The sequence below is a fragment of the Agelaius tricolor genome, unplaced genomic scaffold, assembly GCF_023055355.1.
Source record: "Agelaius tricolor isolate 1412-34295 unplaced genomic scaffold, bAgeTri1.0.p SCAF_78, whole genome shotgun sequence".
Taxonomy (NCBI): domain Eukaryota; kingdom Metazoa; phylum Chordata; class Aves; order Passeriformes; family Icteridae; genus Agelaius; species Agelaius tricolor.
The window spans coordinates 232,296-258,719 of record NW_027269338.1 but is presented as its reverse complement, the minus strand read 5'-3'; the positions used below and the strand labels follow the sequence as shown (position 1 = coordinate 258,719).

General features: G+C 51.8%; 1 protein-coding gene across 19 annotated transcripts in view; it reads left to right on the top strand.

Moving 5' to 3' along the window:
* SCRIB (scribble planar cell polarity protein) overlaps positions 1 to 26,424 on the top strand; it is a 137,402-nt gene that overhangs the window by 38,682 nt on the left and 72,296 nt on the right. For 18 of the 19 annotated variants that reach the window (XM_071418140.1, XM_071418139.1, XM_071418130.1 and 15 more), the window contains exons 12-16: positions 610 to 734; positions 3,632 to 3,757; positions 4,700 to 4,924; positions 5,809 to 6,126; positions 8,922 to 8,984. In XM_071418140.1, coding sequence (XP_071274241.1) covers positions 610 to 734; positions 3,632 to 3,757; positions 4,700 to 4,924; positions 5,809 to 6,126; positions 8,922 to 8,984 — 857 coding nt within the window. The remainder of the gene's footprint in view (positions 1 to 609; positions 735 to 3,631; positions 3,758 to 4,699; positions 4,925 to 5,808; positions 6,127 to 8,921; positions 8,985 to 26,424) is intronic. The other variant, XM_071418128.1, reaches the window with a different exon arrangement.

Below are 26,424 nucleotides of genomic sequence, written 5' to 3'. Positions count from 1 at the left end.
TGTTGACTCCATGTTTCAGAAGGCTGATTTATTATTTTATGATATATGTTATATTGAAACTATACTAAAAGAATAGAAGAAAGCCTTCTGAGGAAATCCTAACTAAGAATACAGAAGGAATGATAACAAAGGCTTGTGACTGACCAAGACAGTCAGGACAGCTGGGCTGTGATTGGCCATTAGTTACAAACAACCACATGAGACCAATCACAGATGCACCTGTTGCATTCCACAGCAGCAGAAAATTATTGTTTACATTTTGTTCCTGAGGCCTCTCAGCTTTTCAGGAGAAAAAATCCTAAGGAAAGGATTTTTCAGAAAATATCATGGCTGCAGCTATTCCTGACGGAATTCTGCCTTTTCCTGCACTCCTTGAGTAAGGAGTGCTGGAGCTGAAGCATCAGACACTTCTGGAGGCTGCTGTAGGTCTGGTGGGAGATGTACAGAGGGTGACAGCATGGTGAGGCCACAGCCTTTGTCCTCAAGGCCTCTGATGCCATGGGCAGACACAACAAGAAGCTCCCTAATGGGATAAGAACTGACCTCCATCCACACCTACAACCCTGCTCTTCCCAAAAGGAGCTCCCACTGTGTTCTCTTGCTCCCCAGAGAACCTGCTGCAGAACAGCGTGGATGAGAGCTGGACAGACAGCAACCTGAACAGAGTCAGTGTGATCCAGTTCCTGGATGAGCCCAAAGGAGATGAGGATGAGGAGTCTGGAGCTGAGAGACGGGTGAGGAATTCCTGGAGCTTGCTGGCTCCTGTGGGAGCACAGGGACAAGCTGAGCTTTCCAGAGATGGGGCCAATGTTTTTGCACTGCTATAGGTGTGTGATTTCCACAGTCTGAAGGCTTTTGGTGCCCAAGCAGGAGGGAAGGGAATGAATTCCCTGGCAGCTGTGGTGCAGAGCCATATTTTGAGGCTCTTCTATGGGAGTGGGGCACTCAAAGTGTCCAGAGATCCCAGCAGAGCACTGTCAGGGTAGGGTTTTAGCTCACCCCCACCATGGGGAAAGGCTGCCCAGCCCAACCCAGGCCATCCCCATCCCTCCAAGCATGCAGGCAGTGCAGCCCATTGTCAGGGTTCTTTTTGCCAGGGTCAGGATTAAATATGTGAGATGGGATTTCTTGTTGGGACTCAGATGTTTATTAGTTCTTATCCATGTTACAGTCTCACAAACCCTGAGTTCTACAGCACTTCACTTTTAACAAACTAAAAAATGGAGCTGTATCTCAGTCTCTACAAGGCCTTTTAAGTGTAAACTGTCCAATTAAGAAATGGCACATAAATTATTTTTACTTTTAACCCAATAACTAACCACCCATGGACCACAGTGTGGACTTTTTTATCCAATTACACAAAACCACCCAAACCCATGGAGAAGAAGGTGAAGAAGAAGGAGCAGCCTCTGCCCTAGAACCTCCATCTTGCTTTATATATATTACTATATTCTAAAACCTTTAACTGTAGGGTTTTCACCCTGTGATATTACACACTTCTGTTCAAACTCTGCACCCACAATCCCAGTTCTGTCATTCCATTTTGGAAGTTTTCTCCACAGCCTCAGGTCAATGCAGTGTTCTCTTGGGGGTCAGAGTCTGTCAGCACAGAAAGTCTGAAATTCTCAGCAGCCAGGGTTCCAGCAGCCCATGCTGCAGAGTGTCCTGTTAGTAAAGTACTAAACACTGCCTCAAAACATGCAAGAGGTGGTTTTGTGCTACCAGGGCATATGCAAAGGCCAGGACAGCAGTTTTCAGTGAGTGCTCTGAGGAATAAAGTCTGCAGGACTTTATTCCTTTTTAGTTTTTGGGAAGCCATCCTTATGGTCTGAATCCTTCTAATGAATGGTGTTGGCAGCTGTCCTGGCAGTGCGTGTGTGCTGCTGGCATTGGGAGCCTTGGGGTTTGTTGGAATTGTTCTCAACATTGTGACCAGTTTTAGAATGCTGGTTTTCTTGGCTCTCCACCTGGGATGGAACTCACTAGGCAGCACCAACTCTGCTGCATTGGGGCTGGGCAGACCTGTTAAGTCCAGAGGAGTTAGGAGGACACCCCAAGATTTCTCACCTGTGCTCTGGAGGAGTTTTGTCGAGAGTTTTTTATTTACTAAGCCTGAAACACCACTTTAAACTCCAGAGGAGTTAGGAGGACATCCCAAGATTTCTCACCTGTGCCCTGGAGGAGTTTTGTTGAGAGATTTTCATTTACTAAGCCTGAAACACCACTTTAAACTTCCCAGCTCCATAGTTCTTGCCAAAGCCCCTGTCAGCTGCAGAGCAGACTGATGTCCAGAGGGAGCTCTCAGGGCTCCCTGCCTCTGTTCTTTCCCCATTCCAGCTGCAGGCTGGGGAAGGCCTGGAGCAGATCCTGCAGCAGGAGGTGGTGGTGGTGTCCCCCTGGGGCTCTGACTCTGATAAAGGTGTTGGTCACCTGCAGAGGGTCATGGCCTGGTGTCTGGGTTTGAACAGACAGGTGTGTGCTGAGGAAGGCAGGGGCCTCCCCTGAAATGGAAAATGTAAACCCCCTCCCTCTGAATTATTGTAGTTGTGAAATTAAGGGGCTCTCAGGCAAAGATATGGGAACAGGAATAACAGTTCTTTACTAGGAAATTTAAAAATACAAATGGAACAGTACAAAAAACCCCAAACCACTGCCGGAGTCAGAGCAGGCCCTGTCCCCCTGTGTGTCAGGGGGTGGCCCAGCCCCATCCCATGGGGGCTCAGCCCTCCTGCAGTGCCAGCTGTGGCTCTGCTGGAGCAGGGATCCTGCACAAGGGGGGAGTTTTCCTCTGCAGCTCCAGGGCTGCTGGAGATAGGCCTGGGCTCCCTCTGGCAATGCAGGGGAGAGGAAAGCTGCTCCTCTGGGAATGCAGTGGAGCAGAAAGCTGCTCCTCTGGGAATGCAGTGGGCAAAGGCTGCTCCTCTGGGAATGCAGGGCAGCAGGAAGCTGCTCCTCTGGGAATGCAGGGGAGAAGGGAGAAGAAAGCTGCTCCTCTGGGAATGCAGGGCAGCAGAAAGCTGCTCCTCTGGGAATGCAGGGGAACAGAAGGCTGCTCCTCTGGGAATGCACTGGGCAAAGGCTGCTCCTCTGGGAATGCAGGGGAGAAGGGAGAAGAAAGCTGCTCCTCTGGGAATGCAGGGCAGCAGAAAGCTGCTCCTCTGGGAATGCAGGGGAGAAGAAAGCTGCTCCTCTGGCAATGCAGTGGGCAAAGGCTGATGTGGTGTTCCCAAAGTCAGATTCTATCCAGGTAGGAATGCCTGGGTGGAGCATCTCCCAACGGGATGATGGAATTTTATCAGCCATGCAGTGGCACTCACTGGCCCGTTAACAGAAGATAATTAATAATTCATGGCCCATGAACAGAAGCTGTGTCCTGGAGGGAGGATTGGCTGTGGAAGAGATAAACTGCTCAATGAGCAGCAGATAACTGCCCCACCTCTGACAGAGGTGGTAGAATACACACACATCTTACAAGCCAGGAGGATTGGCTGTGGAAGAGATAAACTGCTCAATGAGCAGCAGATAACTGCCCCACCTCTGACAGAGGTGGTAGAATACACACACATCTTACAAGCCAGGAGGCTGGCAGTGCTCCAGGCTGGAATGCCCTGCTGAGGGTTTCTCCTTGCAGGGCCTGCAGCGCAGAGCCACCCCCCACCCCAGCGAGCTGAAGGTGATGAAGAAGGTGATCGAGGTGCGGCGCAGCGAGGTGAACGCTGCCAAGGCTGATGCCAACCCCAGCTCTCCCAACTCGGAGGTGAGTGCTGGTCCCTGGGGAGTGGAGAACCACAGAGAGCAGGGGATCATCTGTGGTGGTGGTCACAGAACGAGGGAAGAGATGAGAATCTTGGCTCCATGTTTCAGAAGGCTGATTTATTATGATATATATTATATTAAAAGAAAATTATATACTAAAAGAATAGAGAAAGGATTTTATCAGGAGGCTAGCAAGGAAAGGAAGGAATGGAATGATAATAAAATCTTGTGACTGACCAGAGAGTCCAAGACAGCTGGACTATGATTGGTCGTTAATTACAAACAACCACATGAAACCAATCCCAGATGCACCTGTTGCATTCCACAGCAGCAGATAACCATTGGTTACATTTTGTTTCTGAGGCCTCTCAGCTTCTCAGGAGAAAAGATCCTAGCAAAAGGATTTTTCATAAAATGTGTCTGTGACAGTCATGGAATGGTTTGGGTTGGGAGGAATCTTACACATCACCGAGTTCCACCTCCATGCCATGGCAAAGACATCTTCCACTGGGAATATCTAGCATATAAAAGGACTGACTTTGGGAAAGATTGGGATTGGATTGCCTGGGGAGGTTGGGAATCTGCCTTTTGATGTCATGGGGGGCCTGTGAAACAGAGCAGGAGATAGAGCCAGGAGGCAGAGAACAATGGAAGGGGAATTGTATGTGTCAGTACCAATTTTATAGCACAGGGAGAGGGAGAGAAGGCTCTGATATTCCCAGTAAAGAGTGGTGGGAATGGAGCACTTGCAGGAGGCACCTTGCTGCCCTGGTAGGAGCTGGGAATCAATCCCCACACAGGAGGGTGCACCCAGTCACAGAGAGGGAGCAGAGAAGGGGAAGCTGTGGGCACCCTGAGGAAAAGCTGGTTCTGCTGGTGCTGCATTCCCCCCTCACAGCAGTCACACTGCTCTGGTTCCATGCTGACCACATCCTTTCCTCAGGAGAAGAGGCTGAGTGCCACGTCCAACCGCAGCGAGGACTCTCACCTGTCCACCAGCACGGCCTCCGTGGAGGCCAGGGCAGAGGACAGGGACAGGGGCTGGCCCAACGGGCAGCTGCCCGACCTGCACAGGGAGCTGCACAAGGAGGGCAAGCCCAGGGCCCAGGAGGAGCACAAGGAGGCTGCTGACCACGAGGAGGAAGATGTGGAAGTGGAATACAATGAGGTAGGAGCCTGGCAACTGCAGCAGGGTCGTGAGAAAAAGTGAAGGGAGCTGGAAGTTTCAGAGGAGGTGGGAAATAGAGGTGCAGGTAAATGGGTATGGGGTTTGGGCATCACTGGAGGCAGATCCAGGCCGTGGAAGGCAGTGCAAGCAGAGGCTGAGGCAGCTTGTGGGAGCCTGGCAGGCTGTAGGAAAGCTGGGGTGACTGTGAGGGTTTGAATGCCCTCCATCCCTAGAGCTGACAGAAGAATGCCTGGGGAAGATGTGGTTGTGAGAAAAGGCAAAAAGGAAATGGGAATCCATTCCTGCCTTGTGCTGGGCACAGCAGCAGTGCCACTGGCCTGGGGAAGGTGTGGGTGTGGAAAAAGGCAAGGATGGGGAGATGGGAATGCATTCCTGCCTTGTGCTGAGCACACCAGCAGTGCTGCTGGCCTGAGGATGGTGTGGTTGTGGAAAAAGGCAAGGATGTGGAATTGGGAATTCATTCCTGCCTTGTGCTGGGCACAGCAGCAGTGCCCCTGGCCTGGGGAAGGTGTGGTTGTGGGAAAAGGCAAGGATGTGGAATTGGGAATCCATTCCTGCCTTGTGCTGGGCACACCAGCAGTGCTGCTGGCCTGAGGATGATGTGGTTGTGGAAAAATGCAAGGATGGAATATGGGAATGCATTCCTGCCCTGTGCTGGGCACAGCAGCAGTGCCCCTGGCCTGGGGAAGGTTGTGGAAAAAGGCAAGGTTGGAATATGGGAATCCATTCCTGCCCTGTGCTGAGCACAGCAGCAGTCCCACCGGCCCTGCCTGGGTGGGACAGGGGTCCCAGGGACAGCAGGTTCTGTGCTGCCAGCCCTGTGTCCCCGAGGCTCACGCTGTGTCTGGGCTCTCCTGTCACAGCCCACCGTGCACTTTGCCGAGGACACGCTGATCCGCAGCGAGGATGAGGACGAGGACGAAGAGCGGCCGTTCCCCGTGGAGAAGCAGAGGCTCATCCGCAAGGACACGCCCCATTACAAGAAACACTTCAAGATCACCAAGCTGCCCAAGCCAGAGGCAGTGGTGGCACTCCTGCAGGGGCTGAACAGCGACGGGGTCCCCAAAGAGGAAGAGGAGCTGGGAGGCTGCAATAATAACACAGAGCCCAGGGATCAGGAGGAAGCGTGGGATGAGGATGACAGAAAGAATGGAGCTCTGTCTGCTCAGCCCTCCGTGAAGGTAAGGTCTCGTGGGGAGGGGGAGCTCACAGGGCTGCAGACCTGCCCCTGCTCCTGTGGCCCAGCAGCCAGGTTGATGTGGTGCTGAGGAAGGCTCTGGCAGGAGGCTGCAGCACTTGGGCAGAGCTGCAGGTCCGGGGCCTCCAGGGGCTGCCCTAGAGCTGTGCTGTGTGGCTGTCTGACACCTCCACTGTGCCCAGCTCCTTGCACCAGCCCCATGCCACGTGCTGCAGGGACAGTTCTGTCTCACCTCTGGTGGGTTCTGCTGCCCCTTCCAGCCTCCTCCTCACTGCTGGTTGGTGCTGCTGGTTCACAGGAGGATGAGCTTTGTCCCTGTGTGGATTCAGTCTTAGTCTGACACTTGTTGGCACAGTGCTTCCTGGAGCATGTCAGTGCAGCCAGGAGTGTGCCCTTCCCTGTGCTGCCCCCCACACACAGCCTGATGGAGGCTGCACTGGGATTTAGGGCAGCTTGGGCTCTCAAGTTTGGCCTTACTGGTTATACTGGGGCTTAAGAGATGGGGGTCCTGGGCTCTCTTCAGCTGAACCACCATGTTTGGCTGGGGACACACAGAGGTTCCTGCCTGAGGAGGTTCCTCACAGTGGAATGGGAATACATGGATGAGGGACTCAGCCCAGTTCTCACCCAAGGGTTTGAGGATTTTGAGTTTGGTGGGCAGAGGTCAGGATGTGGCCAGGTCTCCATCCCAGTCTGACATCAGCAGATCTCAGGGGTGAGATGTGGGTCCCTGGAAGGTGCTGGAGTGCTTCTGCTGCAACTGCACATGCTCCAGGTGTGCATTCCCATCCCTGCTGGAGCTCGGGTTGCCCAGGAAAAGGTCCTTTCCCTCAGTGGGTGCTTGCCTTGCTCTGTGTGAGCCAGTGCAGCTCATCTTGTGCTCCCTCGGGGTGAGGCCGGTTTTCCCACTGCTGGTGAAGTTCCTCAGAAGGAATGTTTGAAGCTGTCCCAAGTCCCCTTCATCCAGGACCCATCATCCTCACCTGAAAAGGTTATTTCAGCTGGGGACTGAGCTGAGGAGGCACTGACCCACTGCAGAGCCCGTGGTGCCTGCTCAGGGGTGGGAACCTGTCAGAAATCGCCCTGGCTGCCAGCTCAGCCTCTGCTGGGGCTCAGCTCTCCTCCCTGCGGGGCTGGATGCATGCCTGCTCCATGAAGACATTTGTGTGCCAGCAGTGGGGATGGATGCAGGGAGCAGTGTCCCTGGGCAGGGGGGCTCGTGCAGGAGGTGCACTGAGGAGGAGACAGCACAGCCTGTGCAGGAGGCTGAAGCCTACAGCCAGAGGGCTTTGTTGCAAGGACAGTCGGTGTTCAGAAGAAATCCTGAAGTTTCCTGCGCTTGAGAGCAGGATCCCAGGTGCCTGTCAAGATGTGCTTGAAAGAGAGAGGGATTGGTGCAGTTGTGTTTGGGACTGCTTTTTTGCAGTTGTGTTTGGGGCTCCAGTTGTGTTTGGGACTGCAGCTGTGTTTGGGACTGCTTTTTTGCTTTTTTGCAGTTGTGTCTGGGACTGCAGTTGTGTTTGGGGCTGCTTTTTTGCAGCTGTGTTTGGGACTGCAGTTGTGTTTGGGACTGCAGTTGTGTTTGGGACTGCTTTTTTGCAGCTGTGTTTGGGACTGCTTTTTTGCAGTTGTGTTTGGGACTGCTCGTTCCTGTGCAGCAGCTTGTGGCACCACAGGCTCCTCGGTGCTTCCTCCTGTGTTTAACCCTTCCTTCCCCTCTCCCAGAGTGACCTGGAGTGGAGAGGATGAGGTCAGCTGGTGGTGACCCTCAGGGTGAGGGCCCCAGGGTGCCAGCACAGACAAAGCCTGGCCTTAGGGGTGCTCCTTGGCAGGACTGTGCTGGCACTTGGCACCGTGGGAGCCCACGAGCAGCCCTGCTGGGGTGCTGAGCAGGACTGGGGGCTGCTCTGGGGCTGAGGGTCAGCTCTGGAGCTGTGCTGTGAGGGGGCTTGGCTGTGGAGCCCTGGGGGTCAGCAGTGACCCCAGGAAATCTGGAGCTCAGCAGTGATTCCAGGAAATCTGGAGCTCAGCAGTGACTCCAGGAGCTCCTGAGCTCAGCAGTGATCCCAGGAGCTGGATCAGCCCAGGAGCTCTGGGGCTCAGCAGTGACTCCAGGAGCTGGATCAGCCCCAGAGCTCTGGGGCTCAGCAGTGACCCCAGGAGCTGGATCAGCCCAGGAGCTCTGGGGCTCAGCAGTGACCCCAGGAGCTCTGGGGCTCAGCAGTGACCCCAGGAGCTCTGGGGCTCAGCAGTGACTCCAGGAGCTCCTGAGCTCAGCGGTGACCCCAGGAGCTGGATCAGCCCCAGGGCTCTGGAGCTCAGTAGTGACTCCAGGAGCTGGATCAGCCCAGGAGCTCTGGGGCTCAGCAGTGACTCCAGGAGCTGGATCAGCCCCAGAGCTCCTGAGCTCAGCAGTGACCCCAGGAGCTCTGGGGCTCAGCAGTGACCCCAGGAGCTCTGGAGCTCAGCAGTGACTCCAGGAGCTGGATCAGCCCCAGAGCTCCTGAGTTCAGCAGTGACCCCAGGAGCTCTGGAGCTCAGCAGTGACCCCAGGAGCTGCATCAGCCCCAGAGCTCCTGAGCTCAGCAGTCACCCCAGGAGCTCTGGGGCTCAGCAGTGACCCCAGGAGCTCTGGAGCTCAGCAGCACCTCGGGAGCTGGCCCAGCTGCGGCCCAGTGCGTGTGTTGGGTGGTGGTGGTGGTTGTGGTGGTCGTGGTGGCGGGTTTGGTTGATGCTCCACTAATCCGCATGCCTCTTTGCTGGTTCCTGTCCTAACAGGGGGTGTCGTTTGATCAAGCCAATAATCTGCTGATTGAACCTGCTCGCATTGAGGAGGAAGAGGTCTGTACCACTCCTACTGTTCTCTCTCTGCCAAAAATCATCCAGCCTGCTTGATTTGCTTCCCAGCCTCACCCGTTGTTGTAGGGGGACTCTGATCTCTCTGGGTCGAGTGGCTTCTGGACCTGGCTGATCCCAAACACGATGATTGTTTCCTCCTTGCTTTCCCCTTTTCCTCCTTTCCTGGCCTTGAGGTGAGAGTGGCTGCTGCAGAGCAGGAGTGAGCTGGAAATGATGTAAAAACCAAAGGGGCTGAGGTGGGAAGTTCAGTTCCTATTTGCTGTGTGTTGATGGAGAAGTGGGGTTGAACAAATGGACCTTTCTGGACGTGTGGGTAACCCTGGTGGAGCACAGACATCGAGAATCAGCTGAGTGCTGTGTAGTGACCCTTTGCTAAAAGGAGATCTCCCTCAGGGCACTGTGCCCCTGCCTGGGGAAAGGACTGGAGCCAATGATTTGTGCATCTCCTGAAGCCTCCCCTGGATCCCTTCAAGGCTTAACATGCAGCATGAGGTGTCAGGAAGGGGCAGGTGGCATCTGAGGGGCCTGGCATGGGGATGGTGAGTGTGCTAAAGGTTAAAATCCTGTGTCTGCCTGCCTGCTCATCCTCTGGCTGTGTGTGAGCAGCTTCCTGTGTTTGTCTCCAGGGTTTCAGTGCCTGGCCCGTGGGTCAGCACCTTTCTGCAGGCAGGTTTCCCAGGAGCTGCTGCCACTGAGGAGAGGCAGGAGCAGCATCCCTGCTGACAGCTTGCATGGGCATTTCTCCCCTAGCACAGGGCCCCAGAGCCGTGGGCTGCCTGGGAGTGCTGGCCACTGAGAACTTGGCTCTGCTGTTCCCTCACGTGTGAAACTGAGATTTTTTTTCTTGGTTTTGCAGTAAGGCTTTCCAGGTGGGAGGTGACAAATCCTTTCCACCCAGGCAGAGCATGAGCTGGCTCAGGTGTTGTGGAGGGATGGAATGTAAGAGAATACTGCAGAAGGCAGTCTCACAGCTGAGGAGTTGCAGCTGTACTAATCACCAAAGATTAGGAACAGGCCTGCCCTCAATAGGCCACAGCTGTGTCCAGTAAGAAGACAAGTGCCAAAAAAGAGTGGGTTAGCTGGGTGAGGAGAGAGCTGGAGGCAGTTGGTTGTGCTGTGAGGAAGAAGGAGTCAGTGCTGTGAGGAGCTGCACATGAGAAATCACCGAGAGGGTGTGGAAGATTTACAATAAGATGACTACAAAGTGTGGTCCCCTGTTAGTGCATCCTGAAGATTTCTCCATCTCTAAGTCCCTGAAAACCACATTAGTATTTCTTGCATTTCTCTTCTGCATAATCTTCTGATCCTGGAGGTCTTTTCCTGCCTCGGTGATTCTGTGATTCCTGGGTGTGGCTGGTGTGAGGCCCCAGGCTGGCTCTGGAGTCCCCTCAGCACAGCCCCCTTTGCACAGATCTGTTCCCATATTGAGGAAAACGTGGTTGTGCAGCTCACAGGAGCTGGAGATCCCCATACTGGTGGTTGCAGTCACCCAAGAGCAGATCAGCTTTGGGAAGTTGGTTGGGAATTCCTGATTGTCCTGCAGCTCTGGGGAGTGCTCAGCAAGGAACCTTGCACGAGACCAGGTTCCTCCAAGCCTGGCCAGCCTGTCCTTGAACCCTTCCAGAGGGCATCTGCCTGCTGCTCCAGGGATGATTCCTTGAGAAGAATCATGGGATGATGGAGCTGAGCAGAGAGCCTGGAGTCCTTGAGCAGCAGGGTTTGAGGTTCAGGATGCTGCTGTCACATTCCTTATGTAATGTAATACAGCCCTGGGAGAAGAGGGACCGCTGGTTCCTGACTGTGTTCCTTATCCCTGAACCATGGCTGTGAGCTGGAGACTGATCTTGGCAGAGCAGAACTGGAGAGACACAGGCAGCCTGTGCCAGCCCCAGCGTGGGCACTGCCAGAGCTGCTCCTGGAGCCAGGGGGGCTCTGCTGCAGCAGAATAACTGTGTTAGAGTGTGGGATACCCTGTGCTATAGCACAATAACTGTGTTAGAGTGTGGGATACCCTGTGCTGCAGTGCACAATAACTGTGTTAGAGTGTGGGATACCCTGTGCTATAGCACAATAACTGTGTTAGAGTGTGGGATACCCTGTGCTGCAGTGCACAATAACTGTGTTAGAGTGTGGGATACCCTGTGCTATAGCACAATAACTGTGTTAGAGTGTGGGATAGCCTGTGCTATAGCACAATAACTGTGTTAGAGTGTGGGATACCCTGTGCTGCAGCACAATAACTGTGTTAGAGTGTGGGATAGCCTGTGCTATAGCACAATAACTGTGTTAGAGTGTGGGATAGCCTGTGCTGCAGTGCACAATAACTGTGTTAGAGTGTGGGATACCCTGTGCTATAGCACAATAACTGTGTTAGAGTGTGGGATACCCTGTGCTGCAGTGCACAATAACTGTGTTAGAGTCTGGGATACCCTGTGCTGCAGTGCACAATAACTGTGTTAGAGTGTGGGATACCCTGTGCTGCAGTGCACAATAACTGTGTTAGAGTGTGGAATACCCTGTGCTATAGCACAATAACTGTGTTAGAGTCTGGGATACCCTGTGCTATAGCACAATAACTGTGTTAGAGTGTGGGATACCCTGTGCTGCAGTGCACAATAACTGTGTTAGAGTGTGGGATACCCTGTGCTGCAGTGCACAATAACTGTGTTAGAGTGTGGGATAGCCTGTGCTATAGCACAATAACTGTGTTAGAGTGTGGGATACCCTGTGCTATAGCACAATAACTGTGTTAGAGTGTGGGATACCCTGTGCTATAGCACAATAACTGTGTTAGAGTGTGGGATACCCTGTGCTGCAGTGCACAATAACTGTGTTAGAGTGTGGGATACCCTGTGCTGCAGCACAATAACTGTGTTAGAGTGTGGGATAGCCTGTGCTATAGCACAATAACTGTGTTAGAGTGTGGAATACCCTGTGCTGCAGTGCACAATAACTGTGTTAGAGTGTGGGATACCCTGTGCTATAGCACAATAACTGTGTTAGAGTGTGGGATACCCTGTGCTGCAGTGCACAATAACTGTGTTAGAGTGTGGAATACCCTGTGCTGCAGTGCACAATAACTGTGTTAGAGTGTGGGATAGCCTGTGCTATAGCACAATAACTGTGTTAGAGTCTGGGATACCCTGTGCTATAGCACAATAACTGTGTTAGAGTGTGGGATACCCTGTGCTGCAGTGCACAATAACTGTGTTAGAGTCTGGGATACCCTGTGCTGCAGTGCACAATAACTGTGTTAGAGTCTGGGATACCCTGTGCTGCAGTGCACAATAACTGTGTTAGAGTGTGGGATACCCTGTGCTATAGCACAATAACTGTGTTAGAGTGTGGGATACCCTGTGCTGCAGTGCACAATAACTGTGTTAGAGTGTGGAATACCCTGTGCTATAGCACAATAACTGTGTTAGAGTGTGGGATAGCCTGTGCTGCAGTGCACAATAACTGTGTTAGAGTGTGGGATACCCTGTGCTGCAGTGCACAATAACTGTGTTAGAGTGTGGAATACCCTGTGCTATAGCACAATAACTGTGTTAGAGTCTGGGATACCCTGTGCTATAGCACAATAACTGTGTTAGAGTGTGGGATAGCCTGTGCTATAGCACAATAACTGTGTTAGAGTGTGGGATACCCTGTGCTATAGCACAATAACTGTGTTAGAGTGTGGAATACCCTGTGCTGGGGTGCACAATAACTGTGTTAGAGTGTGGGATAGCCTGTGCTGCAGTGCACAATAACTGTGTTAGAGTGTGGGATAGCCTGTGCTATAGCACAATAACTGTGTTAGAGTGTGGGATACCCTGTGCTGCAGTGCAGAATAACTTTGTTAAAGTCTGGGATACCCTGTGTTGGATATCTCTGTCCCAGTTTGGTCTCCATCCTCCCCTGCATGGCAGAGTGGCTGTGCTGGGGTGCAGAGAGGCTCTGAGAGGAGGAAAGCAGAGTGTTGAACACCTGCTTGGTGGCACAAGGTTAGAGCTGAGCTGTTTTCAGGTGGCTTTGATGGAATAGCCTGGAAAGCTGCTGGGCAGGTTGCAGAGCAGTGGAAGGAGGGCCCCAAGGTTGCAGAGCAGTGGAAGGAGGGTCCCAAGGATGCAGGACAGTGGAAGGAGGGTCCCAAGGTTGCAGAGCAGTGGAAGGAGGGCCCCAAGGTTGCAGAGCAGTGGAAGGAGGGTCCCAAGGATGCAGAGCAGTGGAAGGAGGGTCCCAAGGATGCAGGACAGTGGAAGGAGGGTCCCAAGGATGCAGAGCAGTGGAAGGAGGGTCCCAAGGATGCAGGACAGTGGAAGGAGGGTCCCAAGGTTGCAGAGCAGTGGAAGGAGGGTCCCAAGGATGCAGAGCAGTAGAAGGAGGGTCCCAAGGATGCAGAGCTGTGGAAGGAGGGTCCCAAGGATGCAGGACAGTGGAAGGAGGGTCCCAAGGTTACAGAGCAGTGGAAGGAGGGTCCCAGGGTTGCAGAGCAGTGGAAGGAGGGTCCCAAGGATGCAGGACAGTGGAAGGAGGGTCCCAAGGTTGCAGAGCAGTGGAAGGAGGGCCCCAAGGTTGCAGAGCAGTGGAAGGAGGGTCCCAAGGATGCAGAGCAGTGGAAGGAGGGTCCCAAGGATGCAGGACAGTGGAAGGAGGGTCCCAAGGATGCAGAGCAGTGGAAGGAGGGTCCCAAGGATGCAGGACAGTGGAAGGAGGGTCCCAAGGTTGCAGAGCAGTGGAAGGAGGGTCCCAAGGATGCAGAGCAGTAGAAGGAGGGTCCCAAGGATGCAGAGCTGTGGAAGGAGGGTCCCAATGATGCAGAGCAGTGAAAGGAGGGTCCCAATGATGCAGAGCAGTGGAAGGAGGGTCCCAGGGTTGCAGAGCAGTGGAAGGAGGGTCCCAAGGATGCAGAGCAGTGGAAGGAGGGTCCCAAGGTTACAGAGCAGTGGAAGGAGGGTCCCAAGGATGCAGGACAGTGGAAGGAGGGTCCCAAGGATGCAGGACAGTGGAAGGAGGGTCCCAAGGTTACAGAGCAGTGGAAGGAGGGTCCCAAGGTTGCAGAGCAGTGGAAGGAGGGTCCCAAGGTTGCAGGACAGTGGAAGGAGGGTCCCAAGGATGCAGGACAGTGGAAGGAGGGTCCCAAGGATGCAGGACAGTGGAAGGAGGGTCCCAAGGTTGCAGAGCAGTGGAAGGAGGGTCCCAAGGATGCAGGACAGTGGAAGGAGGGTCCCAAGGTTACAGAGCAGTGGAAGGAGGGTCCCAAGGATGCAGGACTGTGGAAGGAGGGTCCCAAGGTTGCAGGACAGTGGAAGGACGGCCCCAAACTGTGCTTCTGTGCCCAGGGCTGCTCTGTTGTGGCAAAGGCTGGTTCCATCCACACCCTTGAGTGTGCCCAGCCTTAAGCCATGTCCTGCAGAGCCCCTGTAGGTCCAGGAGCTGCAGAGGGCTCTGTGCTGCCAAAGCTTCCACTGCTGGGGCACGTGGACAGGATTTTGTGTCTCACTCTGCCCAGGGACAGAAGGAGCTGCCTTTTCACACCCTGAGAAGGAGAAAAGGTTTCCACAGGTGCTGGGTGTCTTCTTTGCTGCTGCTCAGGTGTCACATCCTGTTGCTCTGCAGGCAGGGAGGGAGCCTGATCCTGTGGAAACTGCTCAGGAATGTCACCATTTGTGTTGGAATGCCAGCCTCAAGCCTGGCACCAGCTAGGATTTGCCAGCAGCAGATGTGACAGCACAGCCTGGTCCTGGTCCTGGTCCTGGAGCATCCTGTGCCCAAAGGGTTCAGGTTTGGAAAGGCTCCACAGGTAGTGGGGAGCACTGGGATGTGCTGGGAGCCATCCTGAGCCTCCTGGAGCATCCTGAGCTCAGGGATTCAGCTGTGGAAGGGCCAGCACAGGGACTGGGGAGCACTGGGATGTACTGGGAGCCATCCTGAGCCTCCTGGAGCATCCTGAGCTCAGGGATTCAGCTGTGGAAGGGCCAGCACAGGGACTGGGGAGCACTGGGATGTACTGGGAGCCATCCTGAGCTCAGGGATTCAGCTGTGGAAGGGCCAGCACAGGGACTGGGGGGCACTGGGATGTACTGGGAGCCATCCTGGGCCTATGCCTGGGCACACACGTGGAGCTCTTCCCCTTGCTCTGGTTTTGCATTTATGGGGTGAGTGTGTGCTGCATCAGGGCATTGTCAGACTTGGAATTCTTACATAGCAAATTTGATTTTCTCACAAGGTGACCCATAAATTTTAAACCCAGAAAAGTTTAATAAACCTCTTGTGTAGTGCAGGTGAGTTCACATCACCTGTGTTTGCTCACCTGGGTTGGCAGGAACATGACAGAGTGGAGTGTTTTTGATGTTAAAAAAAAACACTCACATTTTTCATATTTAATTTTTAAGATGATCAATGTTCCTATTGAGCAGAGAAAAATGTGCCGTATTTTCTCCTTTAATTTGTCTGGCTTTTAATTTATTGCCATCCAAATGTTTTTATGACTTTTTCCTACTGGGTTGAAGGATCCTCAGTGTTTTTTATGGAATCATAGAATGGCTTGGATCAGAAGGGACCTTTTAAATGTCACCCAGTGCCACTCCTTGCCATGGGCTGGGGCACCTTCCACTGTCCCAGGTTGTTCCCTGTCCTGTCCAACCTGGCCTGGAACACTTCCAGGGATGGGGCAGCCACAGCTGCTCTGGGCCGGGGTTCTGCCACCTTTCCAGGCCAGGACCCTCTGGTTTGGGGGCAGTTTGTGACCTGGGGGTGGGTTTGTGACCTCAGGGTGGGTTTGTGACCTCGGGGTGGGTTTGAGGTGGGTTTGTGATCTCTTCCTGTAAATGTTCAGCCTCACCCATGGACCTGTGTCAAGGACAGGGACATGAGTCACCCACAAAGTGTCAGAGATTGAGGATTGATTCATGTGACTCCTGCTTGTTCCTCACCACTGATCCCTGCTCAGCTTCAAGTTTTGTCTGATCCAGAGTTCTCTGGCGACCAAGGAGCAAAGTGTGGAATGATTCTCACACAAATGCAGTTCCCTTTGCCTGCTCCAAAAGTGGGGCAGGATTGTTTTGGTTCTGCCCTGTCACACAATCATCTCATTGGCCTTCACAGAGAGAGCAGAAAGCAGCAGAGAAGGGGCTGATGGAGTGAAAATTGCACATTTAAACACGGTGCTACAGCAAATCCAGTTCTCCCTTTGCACTGGGCAGGTGCCCTGTGTGTGACAGACAGGGGGCTTTGCTGCTTTGTTATGTACCAGAGTCAGGCATTACAATAACCCCCACAGCAATCACAGGGGCTGAGGCATTCACCTGCCCTCAAACTGGACCCTGTGTGCTGCAGCGTGCTCTGAGTGTCACTGGAGGAGAGCAGGAGCTCCCAGCAGTTCCCAGACCCCACTGTAGTGGGAAACAATCCCCAGCTGGGCACTGGGCAGACTGGGACAGGCTGGAAGAGGGAGTTTAGCTGGAAAAGGGCTGTGCTCACCTCAGGAGCAGCAAAGCTCAGTTTGCAGGGAGGATAACATGATTTAGGAGGAGGTGCTGAAGTCAAGTCTTCTGCCAGGACTGGCAGCCCAGCATTATGCTCTGGTTAATAAGTCAGTCAGACTTTTCATTAAACACTGCTTGTTTCATCCTGTTAGCAGTGTGTGCACACACAGATCCCTCCTCCAGGGAGAACCCCAAAACTTCTCCATATTTCTGCTTCTGGAGTGATCAGAAAACTTACTTTTAATCTGTCATTTGTTAGGTCATTGTTTTCATGGTATTTTATCTTGTGCAATCTCCTCCCTGCTGGCTGACCCGTTGCCTGCTTGTCTTTGGTTTAATTCTATGGACCCCAGTCCTGACTTCTTCCACCCTTCCTTTTGCTGGATTAGAGAAACCAAATTTCTCTGGTAAGAGGGATTTCCATTTATTCCCTGCCTTTTCTTCCACCTGATCTGCCTGAGCTCAGGTTTGGTGGCTACAGATAACATGAGAGAGTTTATCCAGACCTTGGTCCACTAAATTCCATGCTGCTTTTTCCATTTCAGACAAGGCAGTTCCTGCTCCTGGATGGGAATTTCTCTTTGTTCTTACCTTTATTACACCTTTAGCTTTTCTTCCTGTATCCTTCAGGTCTTGGGGAGGCTTGGCCTCCAAACAAGGAGCACTTAGAGATGTCTCTGTCTGTTTGTTCTGAGGCAGGTGAGGCCAGGTTTATTGGAAGTTTTCCATGTATTCCACTGTTCCTTGGATAAATGCTCTCCTCCTGCAAGGCCTGCCCTGAGCAGCACAGCATTGAAGTAGGTTTTAGGAGAGTTGTAAACTCCCCAGTCTTTACAGCCTTGTAATTGTGTGTTAAATGACAGCTAAAAGGACCTTTAGAACAGTCTGAAACTGCTGGGCTGAGAAGAGTCTCCAGTGGAATTTTATAGTGGAAAATACAGTGAAGAAAAATGGCTGCTCCGAGGATTGCACCACACAAGAAGGGTCAGTGAGAACAGGAATAAAAACTCTGTGCTGCTGCAGGGATGAAATGGAATGTGTTCTGGTGTTACCTGTTCCAGCTGAACCCAGGTGTAGGTTTCTGTCCTGTTTCTGGTTCTGAAGTGGTTTGAGGATTGGTAGCTTTGGACAGTGCTTTTTGCTTCTCTTTAAGCATTTGAGTGTTTTCATTTCCAGGGAGATCCTGTCCTGCTGCATTCCATAGTTTGGCCAGGCCAGATCCTTGCAGGATTCCCTTCTTTTTCTGTCTCTGTGCCCCTGACAAAGCTGGCTCCCAACTGGGATAAGAAGGAAGTGCCATCTTCCTAAGTGCCACTTTGTGTCATTCATTAATGAAATAACTCATCCTGGAGCCCCACTCTGTGTAGTTCATTGATGAAATAACTCATCCTGGAGCCCCACTCTGTAGTTCATTGATGAAATAACCAATCCTGGAGTCCCATTTTGTGTAGTTCATTGATGAAATAACTCATCCTGGAGTCCCACTCTGTGTAGTTCATTGATGAAATAACTCATCCTGGAGTCCCATTTTGTGTAGTTCATTGATGCAATAACTCATCCTGGAGTCCCATTTTGTGTAGTTCAGTAATGAAATAACTCATCCTGGAGTCCTTCTTTGTGTAGTTCATTAATGAAATAACTCATCCTGGAGCCCCACTCTGTGTAGTTCATTGATGAAATAACTCATCCTGGAGCCCTACTCTGTGTAGTTCATTAATGAAATAACCAATCCTGGAGCCCCACTCTGTGTAGTTCATTGATGAAATAACCAATCCTGGAGCCCCACTCTGTGTAGTTCATTGATGAAATAACTCATCCTGGAGCCCCACTCTGTGTAGTTCATTGATGAAATAACCAATCCTGGAGCCCCACTCTGTGTAGTTCATTGATGAAATAACTCATCCTGGAGTCCCACTCTGTGAAGTTCATTGATGAAATAACTCATCCTGGAGCCCCACTCTGTGTAGTTCATTGATGAAATAACTCATCCTGGAATCACAGAGCAGCCCAGGGGCCTCGACAGGCCCAGGGCTTTGAGGGGAAGGAGCCTTGGTGAGGCCCTGAGCCCCCAGCCTGTCACAGCCAGGGATGTGGAGTCTGTCCCAGTGAAGGATTGTTGTCACTGCAGGCATTTCTCCCGTGCCCCAGGATGAAATCAGGCCTCTATATAGACACACAGCAGCACTCTGATCTGGCTGTGGATCTGCAGCCCTGGCACACAGCTCTCAGATGGGGGCTCACATGATGTGTGAATATTCATGTAGCTGTAGGAGCCCTGGGTTTCGTTGATGCTGCAAATGTGACCATATTCCATGTTTCAAAAAGGCATCCTGGCTTCCTTCTCCCTTGGGGAAACGTGGTCACTGTCCTCAAGTGTCCTGGGAAAGGGATGTGCAGGAGCAGAGCAGCACCCTGAGCATGGCAGGTCCCTGTTCCATCTGCTCCCAGTGCTGCTGTCCCTGTCCCCTGTGCTGCTGTCCCCAGATCAGGGACTGTGGCAGGTCCCTGTCCCTATTCCCAGTGCTGCTGTCCCCAGTGGGGCTGTGGCAGTCCCTGTCCCCAGAGGGGCTGTGGCAGATCCCTGTCCCATCTGCTCCCAGTGCTGCTGTCCCCAGTGGGGCTGTGGCAGTCCCTGTCTGTGTCCCCAGTGGGGCGGTGGCAGCTCCCTGTCCCTGTCCCCAGAGGGGCTGTGGCAGATCCCTGTCCCTGGTGGGATTGTGGCAGGTCCCTGTCCCATCTGCTCCCAGTGCTGCTGTCCCTGTTCCCCCTGCTGCTGTCCCCAGTGGGGCTGTGGCAGATCCCTGTCTGTGTCCCCAGTGGAGTTGTGGCAGGTCCTTGTCCCTCGATCAGGAGCTGTGGCAGGTCCCTGTCCCTGTTCCCAGAGGGGCTGTGGCAGGTCCCTGTCCCTGTTCCCAGTGCTGTGTCCCAGTGGGGCTGTGGCAGCTCCCTGTCCCCAGAGGGGTTGTGGCAGCTCCCTGTCCCCAGAGGAGCTGTGGCAGGTCCCTGTCCCTGTTCCCAGTGCTGTGTCCCAGTGGGGCTGTGGCAGCTCCCTGTCCCCAGAGGGGTTGTGGCAGCTCCCTGTCCCCAGAGGAGCTGTGGCAGGTCCCTGTCCCTGTTCCCAGTGCTGTGTCCCAGTGGGGCTGTGGCAGTCCCTGTCTGTGTCCCCAGTGGGGCTGTGGCAGCTCCCTGTCCCTGTCCCCAGAGGGGTTGTGGCAGGTCCCTGTCCCCAGAGGGGCTGTGGCAGGTCCCTGTCCCTTCCTTCACTGCTGTCAAAGGTCTCCTTTGGGGTTCTGTGCTTTGCACTGTGTTTTGCTTTGCACTGCTTTTGTGGAGGTGCTCAGTGGGAAGCCAGTGAAGTGCTCAAGCTCCCCTGCCCTGTGCCCCCCATCTCTGCCCTTGAAGTGCTCAAGCTCCCCTGCCCTGTGCCCCCCATCTCTGCCCCCCTGATTCCCTTTGAGAACTGAACCCACTGGAACAGAGGAAGGAATAATGTCAGAGCCAGGAAAGCTCCAGCCCATGTCCAGGGGCTGCTCTCCTGCCAGGGCTGCTCTTCCTTTGTATTCCTTTCCCACTGCCTGGGGTTAATTTAGCTCTCAGCAGTCAGTCCCATCTCCCTTTTTTGCTCACTGTTATTTTCAGCCTGTCTCCTTGTCCCCATGAGCTGTCACTGGCCAAAGCCAGACAGATTTAGCTCTTCTCATCTTTCCTGGTGAATCAGTGCCTCCAGCTCTTCCCTGTCCCAGCTCTGTGCACCCAAGGTGAGCAGGATCCCAGAGTTATTCAGGTTAGAAAAGACCTCCAAGACCATGGAGTTCAGCCTCTGACTGATCCACACCTTGTCACCAGCCCAGAGCCCTGAGTGCCACATCCAGTCAGTCATTCCTTGCACACCTCCAGGGATGGTGACTCTGCCACTCCCTGAGCAGCCCCTGCCAATGCCTGCTGACCCTTTCTGGGAAGAAATTCTTCCTGGTGTCCAGCCTAAACCTTGAGGCTGTAGTGTGATAGTTAAACTGGTGTGTTGTGTCATATTGCACTGACTGAGCACGTGTCAGAGCAAAGTGCCAGGAGCTGAGGGGCCCAGACCCCAGCAGGACAAAGAGATCCTTCCTTCCTTCCTTCCTTCCCCTGGTGGGTGCTCAGCTCCTGTCACTCTGTGGATCATGTTCATGCCCATGTATGAGGCACCATGGGGCTGCCATCCATGGTTTTGTCTGATCCTCTCCCATTCCTTTTATGCATTTCAGTCCCACAGAATCTGGTGGCAATCAATTATTAGTTTACTTGAGCTTTATATCCAAAAGCATTTTTTAAGCCTGCTGCTGATATTTCATTTGGTTTTTTACTGAGTTCCATTAATATCCCTAATTATTTTGTGATTACAAACAGGGAATAATCATCTCCTATAAAGTTATTAATGGCATGAAAAGATAAAAAGGGTCTATCTCCCCCTCCTGAATTGGAAGGCCCCCAGCCTCCCCTCATATGGAATTATTTCAATTCTGTCTGCTTTACAGTAAAGCCATGCCTGACAGATCCTGACAGAGCCCAAATTCTCATTTCTCTCCTGATGGCTCTTACCTGGTTCTTCCTTGGAGCACAGCTTCCATGTTTTGTACAAGTCTGATTGGTGAACCTTCACTTCATCTGCCCTGTCTGGAGTCTTCTCAGAATGAAATAGTTTGGCTTTTGAGGGACCTGGTTTTCATGGAATTCAGCTGTTCCTCATGCGAGCCACTTGTGTGCCTGCTGAGAGCCACACGAGCTCCTCAGTTACTCCTGGAGTGGTGTCTGGGTGAGGAGCTCATGGTCACAGGAATCCTTCTGGGTCTCTCAGTCCAGCAGCACAATGTCAGGGGTCTCGGGCTACCAAAAGCCCAGAATTTTGGAAATGCTCTATAAGCACCTCAGGCAAATGTTGGGACTCTTGAACACAAGTTGTCCAGCCCTTTTGATTTTTGAAAAGGTTATTGATGATATTTAATGGCTTCTTCAGCTGCTGTTGAAGTGGGATCCCTCACCTTCACATGGCACCAGTCCCTTGTCACACATCTGTCCCAACATAAATCCAAATTACTGCAGTGTGTATTTCCTGTGTCAGTATGACAGTCTCAAATAAACCTTTTGGGAGATGTAAATGTGAGGATTGGGCACTGAGAGTCAGGAACCCTGATCACAACATAAATCCAAATCATTTATTGCAGTGGGCATCTCCTGTGTCAGTATGACAGTCTCAAATTAATATTTTGGGAGATGTAAAAGTGAGGATTGGACACTGAGAGTCAGGGAATCAGTAAGGTTGGAAAAGACCTGTAAGATCAGCAGGTCCAACCATCAACCCAGCACCACCATCATGTTCATCACTAAACCATGTCCTCAAGTGCCATATCCACATGGTTTTTGAATACTTCCAGACATGAGGGCTCCACCCCTGTCCTGAGCAGTCCATGTCAGGGCTGGACAGCCATTTACAGGAGGGAATTTTCCCAGTATCCCATCTAAACCACTCCTGGCACAACTTTGGACCGCCTGCCCTTGTCATGTCCCTTGTTCCCTGGGAGCAGAGCCTGACCCCCACCTGGCTCCACCTTCCTCTCAGGGAGCTGTAGAGACTGAGAAGGTCCCTCCTGAGCCTCCTTTCCTCCAGGCTGAGCCCCCTTGAGCAGCCTCAGCTGCTCCTGGTGCTCCAGACCTTTCCCCCAGCTCTGTTCCTGGGCCTGGACTTGCTGATGCCCCTCAATGTCTTTCTGGTTCTGAGGGGCCCCAAACTGACCCCAGCTGTGTGCATCCACATGTAGAACCATTTGTAAATCGATGCCTTTCCATCTTCTGCATGTGAAGCCCTTGAGCCCCACTCCTGTGGGTGTGTTTGGAGGATGAACTTGGTTTTTCAGCTGCTCTCAAGTACAGCAGCTCTGAGCTTTGTCCCTTGAGTTCTGTCCCTTGAGTGCCTCCAGCTCCCGCTCTTCCCTGTCCCAGCTCTGTGCACCCAAGGTGAGCAGAATCCCAGAGTTATTCAGGTTAGAAAAGACCTCCAAGACCATGGAGTTCAGCCTCTGACTGATCCACACCGTGTCACCAGCCCAGAGCCCTGAGTGCCACATCCAGTCAGTCATTCCTTGCACACCTCCGGGGATGGCGCGGTTGGTGTCTGCCGTGCCCCTGGCAGGCTGCAGGAGTGCTCAGTGATGAGTTGCAGGGCACAGCAGCAAATTCAGACTGCCCCAAATCTGCTGGGCAGCCCCCAGATGTCCCTGGCTGCTGCCTGCAAGTGAATCTGTCCCGGTGGGCGGCAGCTCTGGTGTGTGCAGCTCCTGCTGAAAGCTGGGAATTCCTGCAGGAGCACCTGAGCCTGTCAGCAGAGAGGGGTGGCTGGGTGGGTCTCTTCCACCCAGACTGTGAAAAATGCCAATCACTCGTTTTTAAAATTGTAAAAGTTTAATAGTAACAAAATGGTTTTAAAAATAGCAATACAATTAGAGTAATAATAATTTGGACAATTTGAATTAGGACAATATGAGACAATAAATACAAAGAGTTAGGGACAGTCCAGGTACCTCTTTCTGGGCAAAATAAGCCCGAAAAAGGACCCACGTTAACAGAGGATTAACCCTTAAAAACAACAGCCTGTTGCATATTCATGCACCTCATGCATGATGCATAAATTCCATTCAAACACAGGATTCTGTCTGGGCAGTGTCAGCTTCTTCCTCTGAATCCTGACAGCGCCTTCAAGGCAGGAAGAAATTTGTTTCTTCTGATAAGAGGGCCATAAATTCTCTCTGAAAGATTCAGGTGTCCTGTGGCTGCTATCTCGTTGTGAGTTCTTTCTTTAAAAAACGTATCCTACATAGCACAGTTTCTATTTTAACATTTTTTATAACCTAAAACTATATTTAACACAGTACTTAAGAGAATTAATACAGCATTACTTTCTAACACAACACATATAATATTCATTTGAATATTTGTGAAAAGCCAATCATAAAATGCATGCATTTTTCACACAAACCATTCCATGATTCCATTTTAAAAGACAGTTACACCAAAAGCCATATGAGAACTGGGTTGAGGTGGCCCTGGGTCATGTTTGGTGTGTCCCCCAAAGAGGCACAGGCAGGACTGAGGGCACAGGGTGTGGAACTGCTGGGTGTTTTTGGTGCCAGTGATGGTGAATGGGTTCCCAGTGGAATCCCAGGGCTAAGGATGGCAGCGTGACCGTGTTCACAGGGGTCTGAGGATGAGGGAAGAGACGAGGATCTGACTCCATGTTTCAGTAGGCTGATTTATTATTTCATTATATATATTATATTAAAACTATACTAAAAGAATAGAAGAAAGGATTTCATCAGAAGGCTGGCTAAGAATAGAATAGGAAGGAATGTTAACAAAGGTTTGTGGCTCAGACAGAGTCCGAGCCAGCTGGGCTGTGATTGGCCATTAATTAGAAACAACCACATGAGATTAATCACAGATTTACCTGTTGCATTCTATAGCAGCAGATAACCATTGGTTACATTTTGTTCCTGTTGCATTCCACAGCAGCAGATAACCATTGTTTGCATTTTGTTCCTGAGGCCTGTCGGGCTTCTCAGGAGGAAAAATCCTAAGGAAAGGATTTTCCATAAAAGATGTCTGTGACATGGCAGCTCGAAGTGTAGCAGCTTTTCCAATTTCCCCACTTTTCCCTGGCACTGCAGCACCTTTCCTGCAGGGCTGTTCCCTGCTGAGGACCTGGGAGCGTGGTGTGCTCTCCATGAAGGTTTGTGCTTTCTGCAGAGGGAGAAGCAGCGAGTTTTGGTGAGAAGCAGCACAGATTGGATCATCTGGATGGTCTGTGGGTGGATCCCTGCCTTTGGGGGAAAATACACAAAGGATAAAATACCCCATGAAATCCATGGCAGGAGCAATGGCAAGGAGGGAGCTGAGCTGTCCCTGCTGGGGGCAGCTCTGTGCTGTGCTTTCAGTGCTTTCAGTGGTTTCAGTGGTTTCAGTGTGGTTTTGTGGCAGCCCAGGCAGCCCAAGAGCAGCCTTAGGAAAGAGGAGCTTGGGGGAGCAAACAGCTTCAGGGTTTAGAGCCAGAAACAGCCTGAGCTGCACCTTGAGGGGCCATTCCAGGCTGCTGGATCCACGTCCTCCTTCTTGAGGCTCATGTTCACATCAGTTACTGTTTGCACAGACCTCAAACATCCGTCCACCAACCTCCACAAACCACACTCGTTTTTGATTTTCTTAGGAGTTTGAAATCTTTTCAGCCTACATGTATTTATATCTAATTCAAGCCCCTTTGCTGCAGTTGTCTCAGTATTTTTAATCTGGCCTGTTTTCTCCTTGGGGTTTTGCTTTTCAGTGAACATTGATGGACAGAAGGTTCTTCCCCCTCAGGCCAGTTAGCTTTTCTGGCAGGTTTCCCCATATTTTTAGACTGGTTTGCTGAATTTGTGAAATCCAGGGGGTTTATGGAATATCTTTCTGTTAGTTTACAGCATCAGCTTCCCATGCAGCTGAAGTGACTTTCTGTGACCAGTGACATCAGACAGTCCTCAGTCATTTTCCAAAATCATGATCCTGTCCAGTGGATCCAGGCACTGAGCAGACCTGGGAAACACCAGGATCCTGCTCTTAGACCAGTCTGTAATCCCTGCCTGAAGCCCTGGTTTGCTGTCATTCCTGTAATCCCTGGTTTGCTATAATTCCTGTAATCCCTGCCTGAACACCTGCTTTGCTGTCATTCCTGTAATCCCTGGTTTTTTGCTGTCATTCCTGTAATCCCTGCCTGAAGCCCTGGTTTGCTGTCATTCCTGTAAATTCCTGTAATTCTTGTCTGAAGCCCTGGTTTGCTGTCATTCCTGTAATCTCTATTTTTTTGCTGTCATTCCTGTAATCCCTGCCTAAAGCCCTGGTTTGCTATAATTCCTGTAATCCCTGCCTAAAGCCCTGGTTTGCTGTCATTCCTGTAATCCCTGGTTTGCTGTCATTCCTGTAAATTCCTGTAATTCTTGTCTGAAGCCCTGGTTTGCTGTCATTCTTGGAAACTTTTGTGTTGAATATAGAATTACACAATTTCCTGATCACCAGGATCCTCAAGACCAGTTTCTGGCCCTGCACAGAGCAGCCCCAAAAATCCTCCCATGTGCCTGAGAGCATGGTCTGAGCACTCCTTGGACAGTACAGATGTGAGTCTTCAGAGCATTCCTAGAGTCCAGTGAGTCTGGGTGGAAAAACAAGGGGTTTGTAGTTAGCTCCTGATAGGGTCATGCAAGAAGCATTGTCTGGTCAGGAGCTGGTTTGAGCTGGGCTGTCTTGGTGCTGCCTCCTCACTACCCCATTTCTGTCTTGCTTGGGTATTCCAAACCTTGGAATTTTACAGAGTTTCTGGCTCTTGCACAGAGACAGTGAGCTGATGGCAGGTCTGGAACCAGGGATTTCCCTGGGAAGATCCCTGAGTGTTCTGCTGTTACCTGGGCACCAGAGGAGCTGGCAGAGCAGAGCACCTCAGCTGGTTCCACATTTCCTGCAGGGGGTTTTGGTTTGGTTTTTGTTTTAACCCTAGCAGAATATGTGTAGGGGGATACAGTATGGGTAAATGAAGGTGGTGTAGAATGTAATCTTATCCCCTAAAGATTGCAGCTGGACCAATTACTAAAGCTTAGGAGCAGGCCTGATGTTAACAGGCCACAGCAGTAGCCAATAAGAACAGTGGTATAAAAGAGTGGATTGGTGGGCACCAGAGTCAGATGGCTACTGCAAGGAGCAGGGGCAGGCAGTGCTTAGAGGAGCTGCCTGTGAGAAACATTGAGGAGATTGACACTCTGGCAATATGGAATCCTTGCACCATAATGATAATAGGACTCTTGATGTATAAGACAACAAATAGGGAGCTCCACAAGACGTTGGTTCTGTCCCTGCAGAAGTGAAGGAGGGTTGGGAGGGAAGTGTTAAGGAAGGTGATC